Here is a 21,386-nt window from a genome sequence, read left to right as displayed (position 1 = left end):
TTGGCCAACTCTTAAATATTTAGTAGAAGATTTTGTTTATTAAGGTATCCTAAAATAATGAACAATTTCATGAATCTTAATTATATAAGGAGGGGTTTAGAACTAAATATGCTTGTGAATAATGAAATTAAGTTAATCAGGGATTCTTTTCAACTCATTATGATGATTTTTAAGAATTTACGTTTTTTCATTAATTTTTATTTTATAACCTAAATATATTGTTTACGTATTATATTTTCTAGGTTTATTTGAAATTTTAACATTAAATTTTCTACATTAGGAATTTCAAATAAAATAATTTTATATATTAAATAATGTGTTTACCTTTATTATTTTTAGTTTCTTACCCTTTCTATTTTTATAGGAGTCCACCTTTTTTTTTTCCGGCCGGTCCTTCTTTTAAAGAAATCTTCTAATGGAAATTAAGAATTTTGTTCTCCGGATACTAATTCGAAATTCGACTCCTGATATTCAATTCGGGATTGACTTCCGATCTTGATTCGAGACCCAACTCTCGGGTTTCAAATTGGCTCGGGATTGAATCTTGATTTCGGTGTCAGATCCTATGTAAGTTTTGAGGTTGAATCCTAAGTTAGGTGTTGGGTTCAAGACTTGAGTCAGGTGTCGGAATGATGTTTTGAGTTAGATGTCAAAGTCGAATTTCAAATTGAGAGTTGAAGTAGGATCATATGCCAAATGTTGGGTTCGGATACCGAATCGATCATCAGGATTGAATATCGATGTTGGATCTCGGTTCAAAAACTAAATCATGGGTCGACTGTTAGGGTCGAGTCCCCGTCAGGTGTCAAGATCGCATCTTGCTTTGAAAGTCAGGTTCCGAATTGAGTGTTAGAATTTGATCTTAGTTTGAAAGTCGGATGTTGAAGCTGGGTCCTAAATTAGTTGTTAGTGTCAGGTATCAAGGTCAAGTCCCGATTCATAAGTCAAATTCTGAGTTGGGAGTCGAGGTCATGTCCGATTTGGAAGTTGGGTCATAGGTAGATAGTTAGGCATCGAGTCGGGAGTCGAGAGCCTGAGTCGGGTCTTGCTTCAAAAAGTTGGGTCCCACATCGGGTATCGAAGTCGGGAACTGGTTCAGGTGTCGGGTCTCGATTTGAATGTCTGGTCCTGAGTGATTGAGTTAAAAGTCACATCTCAGGTTGAGTGTCGGTGTTGGATCCCAATAGATCGTCGAGGTTGTGTATAGATTTGTATGTCGAGGTTAGAGTTTAATTTTACTCCTTAATTATTGGTATGGTGGTGAGCTATAATATTTCTCTTTAAATGCATTTTTATCTGAAAAAAGTTACGTTGTTTTTAAAATTTTGTACTTAATAATATAATGTACACATATTGATTTACACACACACACACATACATATATATATAAACGCAATACATATGTGCAAAACACGTACACTTAGCTAGTATATTATAAAAGTATGAAGGTTCTTAAATTTGTTGATCAAACTTTTTACCATTATCTTTTACTATTTTTCCTCATATAAAATTATAGTTATACATAAATACTAATAATATGATATTCTAATTTTTTCAAAAAGAAAAAAAAAAGGCCTAAAATTCCCCAGAAAATTGTCCTTGTTATAAACACAACTAACTTAGTAATAAGAATAAGGAAGAAAGAAATAGTAAGACAAAAAGAGAGAATTGAGAGAATTCTATCCTTCATTTTTGTTGCAGATACGTGCCTTTTATAGGTAGAATTTTACAAAAAAAATGGCATGCTACAGTGCAAAACGCGTGAGTCTATAGTTAATTTACTGTTCATCTACAATAAAAATACTATTCACTACAGTGAAAGTGGATCCCATAGACATCCACTTTATCTACTTTTTCAATACTCCCCCTTGGATGTTTATGTACAAAAGAAAAATTCTAGTAAAAGAACAAATATCTTAAACACTCATAGATGTTGTGCCTCGTTAAAACCTTACTAGAAAAAACAGTGGAAAAAGACTAATGAAGAAAAAAGAGTACACACATCTAATAATACGTCTTGAGTGCCTTATTAAAAACCTTGCTAGAAAAACCCTGTGGGACAAAACCTAGACTAAAGAAAAAAGAGTGTAGCACATATTATACTCCCCCTGATGAAGACACCATTTAATATCTCGAAGATGACACATTCCAATCTTGTATCTCAATTTCTCAAAGGTTGAAGTTGGTAATGCCTTGGTGTACGTATCTGCTAAATTATCACTTGAACGAACTTGTTGAACATCTCTTTCACCTTTCTTTTGAAGATCATGGGTAAAGAAGAATTTTGGTGAAATATGTTTTATTCTGTCTCCTTTGATGTATCCTCACTTTAATTGAACTATACATGCAACATTGTCTTCATACAATATTTTTAGAGTGTCTCTTGTCAAACAAAGACCACATGTTTCTTGAATGTGTTGAGTTATTGATCTTAACCAAACACATTCTCGACTTGCTTCATGAATGACTATTATCTCTACATGATTTGAAGAAGTGACAACCATAATTTGCTTTGTTGAACGACATGATATAACTATACCACCACATGTAAATAAGTAGTCTATTTGCAATCGACCTTTATGAGGATCAGACAAATATCCTGCATCTACATAACCAATCAATTCTGACGTGGATTCATCCGAGTAAAATAATCTCATATATGTGGTCCCTCGAAAGTATCTAAATATATGCTTAATTCCATTCCAGTGTCTTCGCATTGGGGAAGAACTAAATCTCGCTAACAAGTTTACTCAGAAGACTATATATGGTCTAGAATTGTTGGCAAGATATATTAATGCACCAATTGTACTAAGATATGATATTTCAGCACCAACAAGCTCTTCATCATTTTCATGAGGTCAAAATGGATCTTTATTAATATCAAGAGATCTCACAACCATTGGGGTACTCAGTGGGTGTGCTTTATCCATGTAAAATCTCCTTAAAATATTTTATGTTTATGTTGATTGGTGAACAAATATTTCATTTGTAAAATATTCAGTTTGTAGACCAAGATAAAATTTTATCTTTTAGAGGTCTTTCATTTCAAATTCCCTTTCAGACATTTTACTGCCTTTGAAAGTAAGTTGTACTATTGCATTAAGTACAACCCTCATCTTTTTCCCTCATCTTTTTCTCTCTACTCAAACCTAAGGTATTAAGTTCTCCTTGCTCAATTACTTGAAATCCTTCCATTACAGACATACCCTCATCTATTTTTCTCTACTCAAACCTAATGTATTAAGTTTTCCTTGCTCAATTACTTGGAATCCTTCCATTTCAATTTTTTTTGTCATATGCTTGCAAAATTATGAAATATGTTTCAAACGTTATTTTAAGTTGTACTATTGCATTAATTATGGGTTGTTGTTTTACACTCTACTCTACTCAAGCTAAGTCTTTCTTCATTCGTGGACGAATGTTCCCAAGGGGGAGATAATGTAACACCCCCTAAAAATGTTGTATATGGTGTTCCAATTCTAGATGAAAAAGATATTGCTTTTGTATTTTGTACATACATTTTCATAAGATTATTTAAATTAGGTGATTCAAATTTTGGAATAACCCCAACATCATTACCTATAACTTTTATGAAGACTATATCTTAATATTCGGAGGCTAAGTAGGTCAAATAAATTAATCTTTACAAAACCTAGTATTGTGACGAAATGGAGTATTTATAAAAGAAAAATTATATCTCACTATAGGGTGATCCCATTCAGTTAATTATTGAACGACATGAAAGTATCCTTCTATAGCTACAATTCATATGAAGACACGAAATCCTAATTAGAAAGTTAACTTGTTCAAACGTAGCTCTAGAAAAGGATATTCCGTAAAAGGGAAGATTCATCCCACCAACCATGGAAGATCTAGATCCATTTCACATCACTCATGACATCAATAGTCCTCCATTTGACATCACCATGACATCACAATCCTCCATTAAATTTTTAGATTTTTCTTTATAATTATTTTAATTATTGGTAGGTCCTTCCTTCACACCTATAAATGCCCACCTTATTTCATCATTTTGTTCATCAAGCTTTCTCACGCAACTCTTTTCTCTATCCACTTCTTTACTCATTCTCAAAATATAGTTTTAGTTCTTAGTAGTGTAGAAATACTATTTCAATGATTCATATACTACGGGTAATATACAAAATGCTCTAGCGAGGAGAAAAGGCTAGGATTCAGGAGTGTTCATTAAGTCTTTTGATTCTAAGTAACGCTTCGAATTCCAGGTGGTAAGACTTCAATGAGAGTATTCCTTCCACTCTCATGCCTAAAGTATTTTGATTATATTATAAATTATATTTATTTTCTTTAAGCTTTATTCTAAGGTATGTGGGTGTTTATCCATGGGTTCTTCCATTCATGGAATCCAAAACTATTTCAACTAACTCTCTTGATTTCAAATAAGATTTTCTTATGGGTAAGTCTTATTTCTACTTAATAGCATGAATCATGATTAAACTAATGATTATTGATCTATTTTGATACAAAATGATTTAAATGTATGAATTGACGGTTTGCAAGTATTTTCTCTATTTACCTCTTTAAAGGTTCTTGAAATTCATGGTGAGTTATTTAAAACATGATTTTTAATTGATAGATTTCAAAGTATTTATGCATAATTTCATTTACATTCATGTTTGAAAGTTAAAGTGATTTGAACCCACCTAGTCTTACTATGTTTTCAATGAAGTTTGACTTGAAAGCTTTGACTCCAAATAAATATTTATGAAAGCAATGTCTATGATCAAAAAAGAGTCTTATGAAATAAAAGAATGATGAAATAATATGAATGATGGATTCTTTATGCAATAAGGACAATTCTTGCATATTTAATTTACCAAAGATTTTAATGAGCTAGTCTACCGAATATGATATTTTGAATTCTCAAGCAATATGCTATGACTATTTTGAAGTATTAAACTATTTTGTGAAATTGACTTAGCACCGAATGGGTCATTGAGGTGGGATTCGGTACGGAAATCCTAGTAGCAACCCCTTGTCTCATTAACTATGTGCCAACATAGGAGCCCTTGTAGGCTTAGGCTAATGGATCCACGAAAGCCCTTAAAGTTAAAGTTAAAATGTAAAGTTGACAGAGTTCTATCCTAGGCAAGAAGACTCTCCGGACAATGTAAGGAATTATGTTGGATTCCATGTAATAGCTCGCATGGTCTTAATGTCGGTTATAGTCAACTTCTCACAAATAAACATTTCAAATGCTATTTACATGATTACGCATACATGTATATATCCACATATGTATGATTTAAATGATATCTACTTAATTACTCATGCATGAACTCATTTATGTACTTTACCTTATAAATGTCCTAAATGTTTTACTTTGTAATGCATGCCTACATACTTAGTACATTCGAAGTAATAATGCATACTCTTTTGCCTACATGATATCTCCATATAGGAACCGGTGCTCCTCCTTATTCTCCTTCACGTGGCTAATTGAGATTTCGTTTGAAGGCTACTTTTGGTGAGTTCCTATGTTCCGAGAATAATACTCCTTTATCTTTCTAGCTTATGATATGTTGATATCTTTAGACACTTACTATGGCATTTCTTTCTATTATGATTGAGGGTGAGCTAGATACTTGTCTTTGCCCCATTAAATCTAAAAGTTAGAGGTATTGTTGGACATATGTAAGTTGAAGATTTACTATTATGATTTCTTCTTGTTTATTTATTGTTATTACCTATGAAAGGCTAAAAGAATTCTAAGAGGCTTGTTTGAGGTACTTTCAGCTTATTCGCCATGTCACGTCTAGGCCCTAGGCTTGGGTCATGACAAACTTGGTATCAGAACCTGATGCTTTGAATGGTCCTCATAGTCCAACATACCTCGTCAAATAGGATATTGTTCATAGTTGTGAAGGCCATAACTATGAATAGGAGACTATGAGATGTTTAGGAAAGCTTTCACTTCTTTCAAATTCATGTCATGCCTTGGAGTGTCCTAAGCTTTCCTTTAACTGACGACCCATTTCGTGTTTTCTAGATAATGACTCATGGAAGAGCACCTCCAAGAGCAAGGGTTGACGATGAGGACTAAGCTCTTCCGATTCCCAATTCCCTACATCATGAGGAAAGGGTAACCAATGTCGAGTTTCATAATATCATTACATTTTTAACTTAATTCATAGCCAACCAAGGGCATCAAGGTGTTCCTTTTCTCCAAATGCAAAATCTGGCCTCTAGGATTTGTGATTTCCAAAGGATGAATCCGCCCAAGTTTGATGGTTCTAAACTAGATAAGGACTTTATGGAGTTCATTGATGAGGTATACCAGATTGTGGCTATCATGGGTGTGCCACTGAATGAGATGGCCAAACTTGTGTCCTATCAACTCAAAGGTGTGGTTCGAGTATGGTACGGACAATAGATTGTTGAGAAGGATGAATAAATGGGGACAATAGGATGGGAAGAGTTAAAAGGTGCATTCCTAGACCACATCTTCCCATTGGAGCTAAGAGAGGCCAAAATCCAAGAGTTCATCAACCCCCATCAAGGAAGTATGAGCGTGAGGGAGTATTCTCTCAAATTCACTAAGTTGTCAAAGTATTCTCCCTTTATGGTCTTTGATCCAAGAGCTAGGATGAGCAAGTTTATTTTTGATATCTCAAGCTTGGTGTCCAAGGAGTGAAAATCAGCCATGTTGGTCAAGGAGATGGACATCTCTCGGTTAATGAATTACGCAGAACAAATTGAAGAAGAGAAGCTGAGAGAGAGATCAAGTGGGTTCAAAAAGGATAGAGTGGATGGTGGAGAGTTTAACCCTCAAAGGTTCAGTTATGGTAACAATGGCGAAGGCCAAGGTGGTAAACGGTTTGTGGGACAAGGTTCTACCAATACTCTTCCTCCAAGGTTCAACAAGGACAAGGGTTCTAAACCAATGGTTCTAAGAGAGAATGTTGCTGCTCAAACTTTCCCTGCTTGCAAGAAGTATGGAAGGACTCACAAAGGGGAATGCTTAGCCGGCTCCAATGTATGTTTTAAGTGTGGCAAGCTGGGCCACCAAGCTAGGGATTGTAGAGATGCTGGTGGTAGGCCTTAAGGCCAAATTTCTCATGGTCAACAAGCCCAAGGAGGTGTCTAATGCACCAACCATTTTTATGCATTGCATGAGAGATGAGATGTTGAGGACGCACCCAATATCATTACCGATATGTTAAAGGTCTTTGCTTTTGATGTGTATGCATTATTAGATCCGGGTGCAAATTTATCATTTGTTACTCCATTCCTTGCTAATATATTTGATGTGTCACCCGAAATGTTATTAGAGCCCTATTTGGTGTCTACCCCCGTTGATGAGTCGGTTATTGCTAGAAAGGTCTATAGGGGTTATCCCGTGTCTATCTTGTATAAAGTTATTCCTTGTGATCTTATTAAGCTTGACATGATAGATTTTGATGTCATTCTTGGGATGGATTAGCTACATGCATCTTATGCTTCCATAGATTGTAGGACTCATCGAGTCAAGTTCTAATTTATAAATGAGTCCGTTATTGAATGAGAGGGTAGTTATTCGGTGGTGAAGGGTAAGCTCATTTCTTATCTTAAGGCCCGAAAAATGATTTCTAAGGGTTGTATTTACCATATTGTGAGGGTTAGGGATGTTGACTCCAAAAGTCTTCCTCTTGAGTCGGCTTTCATTGTCAATGAGTTCCATGATGTCTTTTCCAATAACCTTCCTAGTGTCCTTCCCAAAAAGGAAGTTAATTTTGGTATCGATCTCCTCCATGATACCCAACCTATCTCTATTCCTCTTTACCGGATGGCCCCGACAGAATTAAAAGAGTTGAAGGAACAATTAAAGAACTTATTATAAAAGGGGTTCATAGGACCAAGTATTTCTCCATGAGATGCTCCCGTGTTATTTGTGAGAAAAAAGGATGGGTCGCTTCGAATGTGCATAGACTACCGATAATTAAATAAGATGACCATTAAGAACAAGTACCTACTCCCTAGAATATATGACTTGTTTGATCAATTGCAATGGGCAAGTCACTTCTCTAAGACCGACCTTCGGTCTGGCTATCACCAACTATGGGTGAGGGAGTGTGACATTCCCAAAATTACTTTCCAAACAAGGTATGGTCACTTTGAGTTTGTAGTGATGAGTTTTGGATTGATGAATGCGCCGGTGGCATTCATGAACTTTATGATTAGTGTGTTCAAACTTTACCTTGATATTTTTATGGTGGTCTTCATTGATGATATTTTGATTTACTTTCGGGTTTCTCATTCGCCATGTCATATCTAGGCCCTAGTATTGGGTTGTGATAATGATCCTTACAAAGGAGAGGACAAACATGAACCCAAAAGGTGGATGAAATTTATGCCCAGGAATGATAAAGAATCCATGAATATTAATGTGTCGCCTGTGAAGTTTACCACAAAGGAAAGCAAAAGGCAAAGTAGGAAGATGACTTTTCAGGAGCGTCTGAATCAAAAGTCAACCTTAAGGAAAATGCAAGAAAAGGAATACCCATTCCTAAATTCTGACATCTCTGAAATTTTTGATGAGTTGCTCGAACTAAAACTCATTGAGTTGCCACAGATGAAGCGACCTGATAAAGCTGGAAAAACTAATGACCCAAATTATTGCAAGTATCATAGACTTGTAAGTCACCCTCTTGAAAATGGTTTGTCTTCAATGACAAAGTTATGCGATTGGCTAATGAAAAGAAGATTGTCTTTGATGATAAGAATGCCAGTTCTAACCAAATCTCTATCATATTTGGGTCACTTGATCCAGTCCAAATATGTTTCTCTGAAAAGCATGAAGAAGATTTTTGGAGCGAGACAAATCCCAAGTTGATGTAGACGATGAGTAAGGTTGGATTCTTATGACTAGGGGAAGACGCAACAAGAAAAGTTTGCGAAAAGAATTATCCGAACAACCAATCAGAAGAAAAATGGTGAGGATACTAAAAAAGCAGAAACCAATCAAGCATCTGAAAAGGGAAAAGGTTGAAGTGCATCACCACAAGAAATCTCGACGTCCTATGACTCTAGAGGAGTTCTTACCAAGTTGATTCTGTGCAAAGGCTACTCAAGACAAAATCAAGGCGTCATGTTTCAATGCCGATAAAGAAGACACAGTGAGTGAAACCTCACTAAAGGTGACTTTCTGCTAACAAAGAAGAAGAAAGATATGAAATCTTATCAAAGGTATCTCCTTCACCTTCTAAAAATCCCATAGAACCTTCTTTCCGAGAAATACATGCATGTGATACAAAAATCACCTTTAGAGATGACGATCTTCTATTGGGTGAAACACTACATAATCTGCCTTTGTATATGGTGGGCCATGTGATAGAAAAGAAGATAAATAGAATCCTGATAGATGAAGGATCTGGAGTTATCATTTGCCCATCCACACTTTCAAGGAACTTGGCATCACAATAGAAGAACTTAGTGAAAGTCATTTGCTGATACAAGGATTCAATCAAGGAGGTCAGAGGTTCATAGGCTTAATCAAATTAGAAATCCACTTGGAAGATTTGCGATCAAGCACATAGATGCATGTGATCGATGCAAAGAATTCACATAACATATGCTTGGCAGGCTTTGGGTACATGAGAACAAAATTCTCTCTTCTTCTTACTATCAATGTTTGAAATACCTTGACAATGGAATTGAAATAAAAATAGTTACTGATAATAATCCTTTCACTGAAGTCGAATCACACTTTGTCGATGCAAAATTCTATATAAAGAGTTACGTCGTGAAAGAAGCAAAACTCGATGATGTCAAATCGACCAAGTCTAATAAGTTTACAGGTAAAAGAGTTGATGTGACTGTTGGGAAAGTCAAGGTTGATATTAAGGAGCCTTGTTCCATTCTAAATGAAGGGAAGATTATGTCCTCGAAAAAGAAGTCGGATTTTATACTCCACTATATTTTGAAGGTGAAGAAAGAAGAAGGTCAATTATCTTGCACCCAAGGAAATGTACTTAAAGGACTAACCCTTCCTATCAAATAGATTGATGCAATAAACTTATATTCGAAGTTACTAGGGAAGTCAACTGCCTAAAATCCATTGCAAGATGTGGTACTTCCTACAAGACGTACACTAGAAGGCTTTGACCTAAATGCTTACAAGTTATTCATGAAGGATGGACACAAACCTAATGAGACGTCAAGGTTAGGGAAAATCTCATTAGAAGATACAACCAGGTAAACACGTGAAGGCTTAGGCTATAGCCAATTGCTGCCAGTTCGTATCTCCATAAGAAGGGCAAGCAATAACTATATCATTATGGAAGATGAGTCTTTCACTTCAAACTAAAGGCCTTCCGTCTTTGATCGACTTGGAAAATCAACCACAAGAACTTTTGTGTTTGAGAGGTTAGGTCCATCGAAGAAAAAGAATAACTAGCACCGAAAAAGTTACCTGAGGGTGACAACGCATGCTTCACCTATGTTCCAGAAGGATTTCAAAAGTTAAATTTATTTTAGAATAAGGAAACAAGTAAGACTTATGGTCTCATGTAAAAAAATTCTGAAGGTGAAGACTCACACTATGGTTTACACCAAGAAGCGCGAGGAAGATGAAGAAAGTGTAGGCTCCTTATATCATGTTACACCCCAGAGTAAGCATGACATCTCGCCTCAAAATAAGAATGATGAAGAGTTGGGAGATATTTCCTGGTGCTATCACATATCTGTCAATGACAATGATCCTCAAAAAGAGAAAGATACTAGAGATGCTCCATCAAAATTAGAAAAAGAAGTGAAGACCATAGTATATCCCTTAAAGGAAGTTAACATTGGCACTGATGAAGATCCGAGGCCAACTTACCTGAGTGCCTTTTTGGAAGCTGATGAAGAAATTGCTTATATGGATATACTCAGAGAATATGGGGATGTCTTCACTTGGACTTATAAATAAATATCTGGCTTGAATCCTAAAGTAGTAGCCCATCAATTGGCAGTCAAGAATGGTGCTCGCCCTGTTAAGCAATCTCAAAGATGGTTTAGGCTAGACTTGGTTCCATTGATCGAGAATAAAGTTAATAAACTCATTGAATCAGGCTTTATTCGTGAAGTCAAATACCCTACATGGATTTCAAGTATTGTTCTTGTGAGAAAAAAGAATGGCTAAATTCAAGTTTGTGTTGACTTTAGAGACCTTAATAATGCATGCCCTAAGGGTGAGTTTCGACCTCCCATTCTAGAGTTGATGATTGATGCTATAATTGGCTATGAGGAACTGTGTTTTATGGATGGTTCATCCGACTACAACCAAAACCATATGGCACCAAAACATGAATAACTCACTATATTTCGCACGTCTAAAGGTATTTATTGCTACAAAGTGATGCCTTTTAGTTTAAAGAACACTAGCGCCACATATTAATGGGCTATACAAAATATATTTGATGACTTGATCCATAAAAATGTCAAATGTTGTGTTGATGATTTGGTGGTGAATTCAAGAAAGAGGAGCAACCATTTGAAAGACTTAAGAATGGTTTTTAAGTTGCTTTAAAGATACCAATTGAGGATGAATCCATTGAAATGTGCCTTTGGAGTTGCTTTTGGCAAGTTTCTAGGCTTTATTGTGGGACATCAAGGGATTGAGATTGATCAAGCTAAAGTTTATGCTATCTTGAAGATGCCCGAGCCTCAAAATATTCATGAGCTAAAAAGTCTTCAAGGAAAGTTTGCCTACTTGAGAAGGTTCATCTCGAATCTAGCCAGAAGATGCCAACCATTTAGCCATCTTATGAAGAAGGGTGCTCCTTTCAAGTGGGACCAAACATGTAGCAATGCCTTTGAAAGTCTCAAAGAATATCTGGTGAAGCCTCCAATTCTAGAAGCCCCTATACCTAAAAAGCCATTGATACTCTCTTTATTACTTAAGCTGAATGATGACATCAAATGAGCTGAATTATTCGCCAATTGAAAAGTTATGCTTAGCGCTAGTCTTCTCAATCCAAAAGATGAAGCATTACTTTCAAGCTCATATTGTTCACCTTGTGTCTAGAGCAAATCCCATCAAATTTGTTATATAGAAACTAGTCCTTAGTGACCGGCTAGCAAGGTGGTACCTCCAGTTCCAACAGTTTGAGATCGTGTACATCCCTCAAAAAGTTGTGAAGCGACAAGCATTGGCAGATTGTTTGGCAGACCATCCAATACCAATTGATTAAGAGTTAACCGATAAGCTTTCTGATGAAGATGCGATGGTTATCGAAGTTTTACCTCCTTGGAAGATGTACTTTGATGGAGATCCACATCGCGATGGAGATGGTGCTGGCGTGGTATTTATCACTTCACAAGTAGAGGTTCTACTATTCTCCTTCACTTTGAAACAATTGTTCGCCAATAATGTCGTTGAATATCAAGCATTAAACTTGTACTCAAAATGGCCGTCGACATGAAACAGTTACAGTTATAAGTATTTGGTGACTCTCAATTGGTGATCAATCAAATTCTGGGGAGCTATGAATTCAAGAAGCCTGAACTACATCCCTATTATTCTTACACTCAAAAGTTGATAGGATGGCTTGGAGATGTGACCTTTCAACATGTGTCAAGGAAGGAGAACAAGAAAGCTGACACCTAGGATCCCTTGCTTTAACTCTAACTCTCCCATATCAAACACAAGTTACTATCTGTCAAAAAATGGGTAGTACCACTGCTAAATGAGGATGAATATGTAGAAAGTGACCTTGAGCATATCATCACTGTTTCTGAAGCCGCAGAGAAAGATTGGCGACAACCTAGTACCGACTATTTGTGTTATGGGATACTTACAGAAAATCTGAAAAGAAGGATTGACATTCGTCGTCGTGCACCTCGCTTCCTATACTAGAACAACGCATTATATAGAAAGTTATTTGAGGGAGTACTCTTGTGATGTTTGGGAGAGGAAGAAGCAGTCCAAGCTCTATAAGAAGCACATTCAGGAGTATGTGGATCACATCAATCTTGACCAAAGCTCCACTTCCACATAAAGAGAATGGGGTATTACTGGCCAACCATGGTAAAATATTGCTTAGACTATGCTTAAAGGTGTAAGGCTTGTCAATTTCATGAAAATTTCATACATCAGCCCCCCGAAGTATTACATCCAAATATCGTATCTTGTCTATTCGATGCTTGGGGATTAGACATTATTGGACCGCTGCCAAATGTTTTTCGGTGGACACTTGTATATCCTGCCTGCAACAGATTACTTCTCAAAATGAGCCGAAGCTGTCGCTCCTAAATAAGTGAAGAAGGAGAATGTTGCAAACTTCATTCGGGTAAATGAAAAGCCATTTGATAACAATTTAATGAAAAATATTTGTGATCTCTTCAGTTTCAAGCAACGCAAATCTTCTATGTATCATGCTGCTGCTAAAGGTCTAGTTGAAGTATTCAATAAGACTCTATCCAATCTACTAAAGAAAGTCATCTCCAAGTCCAAGAGAGATTGGAATGAAAGAATTGAAGAAGCTTTGTGGGCATATAGGACGACATATCGCACACTGAATCAAGCAACCCCATATTTACTTGCTTTTGGAGTTGAAGCAGTCCTACCACTTGAGCTCCAAATACCTTCCTTAAGACTTGCTATCCAAGAAGGGCTCACTAAAGAATAAAATGCTCGATTACGTCTTACCGAGTTAGAAGCACTTGATGAAAAAAGGCTGGAAGCTCAACAAAACCTTGAATGTTATCAAGCCAGTTTATCTCATGCTTTCAACAAGAAAGTTTATTTGAGGTATTTCCAAGTTGGAGATCAAGTTCTTGCAGTAAGAAGGCCCATTATCTCTTCACATAAGTCTGGGGCAAAATTCACCTCGAAATGGGATGGACCATATGTCGTACAAGAAGCGTATAGAAATGGCGCTTACAAGCTTGTTGATGCTGATAGCATGAGGATTGGTCCTATTAATGTAAAATTCCTGAAAAGGTACTATCCATGAAGTGAGATGCCACTCCTTAAAGTATAAGTAAAAACTGCATGTTACTCTTGGACCGTAAGAGTATAAACTGTGTACAGACAAAAAAAAGTCTGCTAGATTAAAAATCTCGAAAGAGGTGTCCTAGACAAAAGTTAGGACACAAAAACAAATCACTCCCCCAAAACTACATTGTGACTTGATCCTCTTCATTGAGGTACGTAGGTGCTTAAAATTATATTCTGAGTTCAGTTGCATGTGTGTCAAAAACCCACATGTTCCTGCTTGATCTATCACATGAATATTGAAGTTATATACTCTCTCATCAAACTTCATACTTATACCAAATGGTGGTGATTCAATGGAAATAAAAAGAAGCCCTTCAACCAATTTAGCCATGGAAGATGGTTTCATCAAATTTGGAGCAGATATAGATTCACCACTATCTTGTGACTTTCCTCACTGTAATGTCGCAATGTTGTTCTCCTATATTAGATAAGAAGAGAGATAAATAATCAAGTAAACAAAATATGTTAGGATATACTCGGTAGAGTAAAGTTCTTAATCTACCTCTTCAATAGAAACTGTTATGGTCCTTAAAGGGCTGTTCGTGTCATCATGTAGCTTAACCATAAGTATAGTAGCATCCTTCAAATTGCTTGGGCTTTCTCTTATTCTCTTCCAACAACAATCTCTTCTACTACTTTCACCCTCATCTTGAAGCACCCCTTTACAGATATGAGCAACCTGAGCAAGTGTCCTCTCTTTTAACACCCTTTGAAGACGCTTGGGATATTTCTGTTCTAAGTTGTTGGGGAAATATGGCATTCAAAGAAATAGGCACACTGGCATTAAGGACTTTATTCATATGTACTTCGTCAGAACCCTCTAGATGTACGATAGGAGTCGGCCCAACAACATTCACTAAATTCTGCAAATGATCGTTAAGGAAACTCCTATGAGTTTTCTTCCACCAAGTCTCATAATCAGATCCAAAGGACTTTTTCGCATTAGGTGTGATTGAAGGAAAAATTGCTCGTAATGAAGAACGGCTCATAGTACAAATCCTCCAAAACATGAGTCCTTTGTCCAAAGAGGCACTGAGAATGTTATTCCTCATGATGCCAGGAATATTCAGGTAGAATCCAAATTGACGACTAAAGTGATGTGGGCTATATGACTCAATGATAAATGAATTTTTATATCTAAGAGGGAGATAGTTGAAGTGGATACTCATGAAATAGCTTGACTCTAACTCTGATGTGTGATCATTATCTACATAAAAGTAAGGGTACATTTTCTCCAGTGTGGTAGATGTCCAAACCATATCCTCTCCACCATGAATGCATTTTCTTGCGTCATTTCTGTCAAAATACTTTGCACCACCCTCTCCAAAATATAATACCATAGTGGGAACAAAGGGCCCACTGGCAAATGCATAATGAGTATTAAAATAATGAGCAAGCCAACCATAAACATAGTGGATGGGGAAGCAGACTTTAATTTGATTAAGTTGTGATGAAGTCGAGATCTTGTTCAAATCATTATAGATACTGGCTAATGCTGGAATGGCAAGGCTGACCTTCCTCCCACTCGCCATCAAGCTCGCCATCTTGAAAGTCCCCGGACGAAAGAAGTCACCTTCCCTATTGGGAGAACAAAAGCGCACAACCAACAAAATAAGAAAGATACTAAATATGTGTCATCTCTTTTGTCAGATTTTACCATAAGCTTAACAAATACTCCTTCTTCAGCACGTGACCATCTTGCTGTATCAGGTAAAACCCCACTAGGATTATGTATTAATTCAAGGTGAACAGACTTCCTCTCCTTCCTCGGTGGAGAAGGTCCATACCTTAAAGGTTTCTTGCACCAGAATTTTATCCACTTACTAAAAGATACTTCTTGGTTAGCACCCTGAAGATGATGAAAGGACGCAAACAGATATTCACAAGTCTGAGGAATGTATTTTACTTTCTTTTCATCTAATCCCATAAGTTCTCTATCCTCAGGCACCATTTCTTCATAAAGAGAACCCCAAATCGGCAAGCCTCCAAAAGTATGTAAATCTAGAGAGAAATAGATAATTCCCCAGCAGAGGTAAGGAGTGTGTGTTTTTTGGGACTCCAAGCTTCACAAAATGCTTTTAAAATATCTAAATTACGATCATAAGTGAAAAGAGATGCAGAAACAGTATCATAAATTTATACCATACTCAAGACTTCTTGGCTTTTACCAAATATATCTTTGGTCCACTCCCAGTACCCTAGAATATGATGATACTCTCCCTCAACTATCATTGTATCTCCCCACCGTATTTCACCTTGTATTATGCGAAGACCTAAACTTGGAAAAGAAGTTGCAACATTAGCATGATGATGATCTGGTTTTTGAAGGGACCACAACCTGAGCAGCTTATTAGAACTATGGGTTTGCACCAAAGTCCAACTCGCCATACAAAATAGGTTTTTCAAGGAAGGCCAAAGACTCACATATCGACTGACTAGTGGAGTGTGAGTCAAGAACTTAGTTTGATCCACCCCTTCCTCAATTTCAACTACAAGATGCCTAAGTTTGGTGGAGGGAGAGACGTATTGTCTGAAAATTTCCATCTTTTCAAACTGTAAGGAATAAAAGAGATCATTAGATACAAATTTTGGGTATACAAAAAATATCGTATCAAGTGAGCCCTTTGTTATTCTTAGGGTGGGGATGTGTATCCATCCCTTTGCACCTTCAGAATACCATAAAATTACCTTTCTTAGGGCAGAGATGGGTATCCATCCCTTTGCGCCTTCAGAATACCATAAAATTACCTTTCTTAGGGTGGGGATGCGTATCCATCCCTTTGCACCTTTAGAATACCATAAAATTATCTTTCTTAGGGTGAGGATGCGTATCCATCCCTTTGAGCCTTCAAAATACCATAACATTACCTTTCCTACGGCAAAAATGCGTATCCATCCCTTTGGGCCATAAGAATACCTTTAAATTACCTTTCTTAGGGCGAGAATGCGTATCCATTTCTTTTCACCATAAGAATACGATAAAATTATCTTCCCTAAATGGGGATGCGTATCCATCCCTTCACACCTCAAGACCAAATTTTGGTGATATGATATAACTCTCCATTATGTAGCATCAAAGATATATATGCTGCTTCCTTTGGACTATAAAAAAACAGAGAAATAAAAAATTAAAGAAAAGGAGCAAACAAAAATTACCTTATACTATGCCCTCCGTCGTGGTTTGTGATGTTGCGACTGATGCAAAATATTAAAGGTCAGACGTCTATTTATAGAGCAAATATTCCCTTGTCCTTTATGAATTGGGAGAGGATTCATGATAATCTTTTAGTGAAATACACAAAGAAATGTGAATCGATGGTCTTACTACAATCCAAATAAAATAAGGAGAAGCTGAGGTGGTAGTAGTGGCTCCAAATAGAATGAGTAGGCAGCAGTAAATTGTTTGGAGAATAAGGAAAATAAAGCAAAAGGTCTTTGCATTAATTGTAAAAAAAAAAGGTGGTCAACTCCTTTATTTTCTTTTCTTGGTAGATGTCACATGAATCAAGAATTAAGAATAAGTGAAGCCCACACTTTCTACTTCAATCATTTTGTAGTATGTATATATATATATATATATATATATAAATTTATCCATAGTCTATGTTAAGGAACATGACATATAATTGTTATTTGATTAATACTACAAGTCTAGTCTTCAAGAAATAAAATATCTTGACAAGACTTAAAGCAGGGGGCATTTGTAATCATTTAAAATTTATTAAATATAAATTTATAAAATAATTTGGATTATATTAAATTTATAAATATATTAATTGAAATAATTATTATGAATTAATATAATTGGGTTAATTATTTAAGTCCAAGAAATATAGATTTAATTAAAGTCCAAATTAATTGATTTGGGCTACAAATGATGAGCCCACTTTATTAAAGCTCAATATTATCTCATCTTAGAGGCCCATTTTGGTATCACGTGTCAAGTGACTGTCACGCCCCGGGAGTGTACCCTAGACGTAATCGGCACTCAGAAACTATTTCTGGCTCCCAAGCAAACCACATAGCCTAATCACACATCCGTTCATTCATTCAATCAGCAGAAGACAAAAAACAATAAAGAGAATATTCGGTGGGCAACTCAAAACATCAATCTAACCCAAAGAATAAAGGCCATGGGCTAACAAATCAACTCTACTATTTGCCATTAAAAATAGTTTGACAATAATAATTTAAGAAAAGAAATACTCAATCAACCCTTCACTATCTAGTCTATGAAGCCTCTATCACTACTATCTAATTGGTGCCAATGACATGTTCATGGCTAACTCAAATCAAATAAAAAGGGCTAACTCGACGCAAGAATAACATAAGCGGTGTCCTCCGAATGTAGGGGAGGACTCACCAATACGCTGAATACGAATAGATCCCTAATGGTGCTCCTATTGATGATCTCTTAAACCAATCTCTGCATCATGAAATGATGCAGGTCCAAATGGACGTCAGTACATGGAATGCACGAGTATGTAATATGGCAGAATGAAACATACCTCAAGGAAGAATAACGTTGGTTCAAATATCTCCGAATCAGAAAGATAAGAGAGGCTCAATCAAAGTCTAAAGTAAGAATACATTTTTAGACAAAGACCAATCATATACCATACAATCCAATCCAATCATGTACAATACAGTTCAATCAAATCATTTACAATTCAATCCCATCCAATCCAATCACGTATCCAATCCAATACAATCACATACCATCAACTCTAATTCAATCACATATTATCTAATCCAATCCAATCACATATCCAACCCAATCCAATCACATACGCAATCCAATCCAATCAAATCATATGCAATCAACTCAATTCAATAGATATGTAAATTAGAATTATGCAATGTTTTACAATTAACCTCAATCATCTGCAATCACAATTAAACCAATCATATCAAGCATAATCCATACAATTGAGAGTTTCTCTAACCGATAACCATCACCATATGAGCGAATGATAGTACAACAAGCCGACGTTGTTGCCGCGTTCGTTCATACCTTGCCAGGGTATGAACGAATCAACCAATCATGGATCCAATCCAACCAAGTCCTATAATGTCATGACAATAACTTGGGAAGCATCCGACTTTAACGGTTCCATCCCCTCCTACATTTGGCGACGTAATTCATTTGTTCGAGTATGGACTATACTTTTACCCAATTCGGTGCTCGATACTCCTCCCAATACTCAATATGCTCATATCTATCAAGTGAGTATAATACTCAAAATACTCATTTAGTCTCATTGGACTCTTTCAAATCAACTCATTTAGTCTCATTGGACTCTTTTCAAAACTCAAATCAAATCTGGCCTCATTGGACCTTCTTTCAAATCGACTTATCTCAAATCATCAAACTCTTTTCTTTAAATTGATACCATCTCAACTCAATGGATGTAGAAAATATTATATGCATTTAAAATATAATTCCAACTCCTCAACTCTACCTCAAAATAGACATTTTTATGAAAAACGTTCAACTCGTTTATACTCAAAATACTCATGTTTAAAATAATTAAAAGACTTTTCAAACTCAACTCATGCTTAAACTCTTTTTAAATCATAGATAAAGCTAATAATTCTTTAGACTCAAAATAGTGTGTAAATAGTTTATGCAAAAAGGTTCACAAATAATTTATTTAAAGCTCCTCCTCAAAAGATTATTTATTTTCAAAATATTCCTAAGACTCCAATCAACTCAAATTATGCACATCACAGACCACAAAATCACATTAGACTCTAATACACTTTATCACACAACATCCTCATCAACATAACCTCTCCATTCACATCATCGTCAAATACCATTATTCACATCGTCATCAAACATCATCATCACATCATCATCATCATCATCATCATCAAACATTATCATCACATAATAGTCAAATATCATCATCACATCAATCGTCAAACATCTACTCCAAAATCCTTATTTTAGTCCTATGTTCAATTTATGGAAGCAAAAGAACATTCTTAACTATCCAATTCATTCTTTTCATTCCAATCAATACACATATACACAAAACCATCCATCTCAACTCAAGACAAATTATGACCAAAAAAATTTCATCTTGGGTTCATGTGAATGAAACATGAATCCATACTCTCAATAAAACTCAACTCAAGAATATCGTCAACATCTATAAATCTATATACAAAGATACATTTGTAGTCAATAATTATGAAAGATAAATATTTAGTAACTCAAGTCATTAAAACATCAATCAACCAATAGTAGCTAAAAATATTCTATAGTTTAGGAAAACTTTCAAGAAAAACCTTCTTAGAAGGTTCAACTCTTTCACAACTCATATCCAACACATCTATGGGCATATGGAAGAACTCAATCCATATTTTAGGTTAGCCTTACATACCTTAGTGAAGACTTGAAGAAAACCATGTGGTTGGGTCTTCAATGGAGGACTCGAATCTTGAAGCTCTTGGAACAATTCTTTGTTAAAGAAGGACTTGGAGAAGAAGAAGAGGAAGAGAGAGGATCTTTCTAGGGCTTTTCTAGAGAGAGAGAGGGGCTGAAAATATGTCCCCAAAATGTTCAAGGATGATACATATATAATTTGGAACAAATTCCCAAATTGCCCTTTCTCCAAAATTCTGAAAAATAGGCTGAAAACATTCATGGCGCGATAGTGGCACGTCGAGCCATTGCGGCGCCAGGTCGATTATGCCTAAAAACATGCACATCGGTTAGTGGCGCGCCGCGCCAAGGACCAAACTACTGAGGCACATTCTTGGCGCGATAGTGGCGCGTCACGCCCTTACAGCGCCAAGGCTATATTTTCTGAGTTCTGGAATTTGGCTTGAAAAACCCTACACACCTCGTAGTGGCACGCCGCGCCAGGGGCCAAACTACTGAGGCGTGTTCCTGGCGCGATAGTGGCGCATCGCGCCACTACGGCGCCAAGCCCAGATCCCCAGCAGTTGCAGCCTAGGCCTAAAATTTCTATTGTACTAGTTCGTCTTAGGATCGTCATATCTTTTGACTCCAAACTCCAAAAATTACTTTCTTGGTGGCGTTGGAAAGAAGACTTGACGAATTTTAATTTGGTATGTAGTGGGCCACCCAGTTCATTATATTCTAGGAGATATACTCATTTGAAGTTGACCCTAATACTAACTCACTCGAAAACTTAATCGATTGGAGTTCTTTGGACTTGACTTGGTGTTAGAGATCTCTTATGACTCCTAAACACATCTAACACACTTCAATTACTTAGGAATTGATCCTAACTCATGTGTAAAATTACAAGTCCTCCGATCTGAGTCTACACTCACGTGAAGAAATATTCGAATCTTAGTGAAAAATTTTGGGGGGTGTTACAATATCTCCCCCTTGGGATCATTCGTCCTC

General features: G+C 36.3%; 1 protein-coding gene across 1 annotated transcript; it reads left to right on the top strand.

The window, feature by feature from the left end:
- The first annotated feature begins 11,542 nt into the window (after positions 1–11,542).
- On the top strand, positions 11,543–11,923 carry LOC129869776 (uncharacterized mitochondrial protein AtMg00860-like). The gene has a single exon (XM_055944392.1). The coding sequence runs from the start codon at positions 11,543–11,545 to the stop codon at positions 11,921–11,923; it is 381 nt and encodes a 126-aa protein (XP_055800367.1).
- The last annotated feature ends 9,463 nt before the right edge of the window (positions 11,924–21,386 follow it).

Source organism: Solanum dulcamara, chromosome 10 (genome assembly GCF_947179165.1).
Source record: "Solanum dulcamara chromosome 10, daSolDulc1.2, whole genome shotgun sequence".
Classification (NCBI taxonomy): Eukaryota; Viridiplantae; Streptophyta; class Magnoliopsida; order Solanales; family Solanaceae; genus Solanum; species Solanum dulcamara.
The sequence above is the reverse complement of the archived record's forward strand: the minus strand, read 5'-3'. Positions and strand labels throughout refer to the sequence as shown.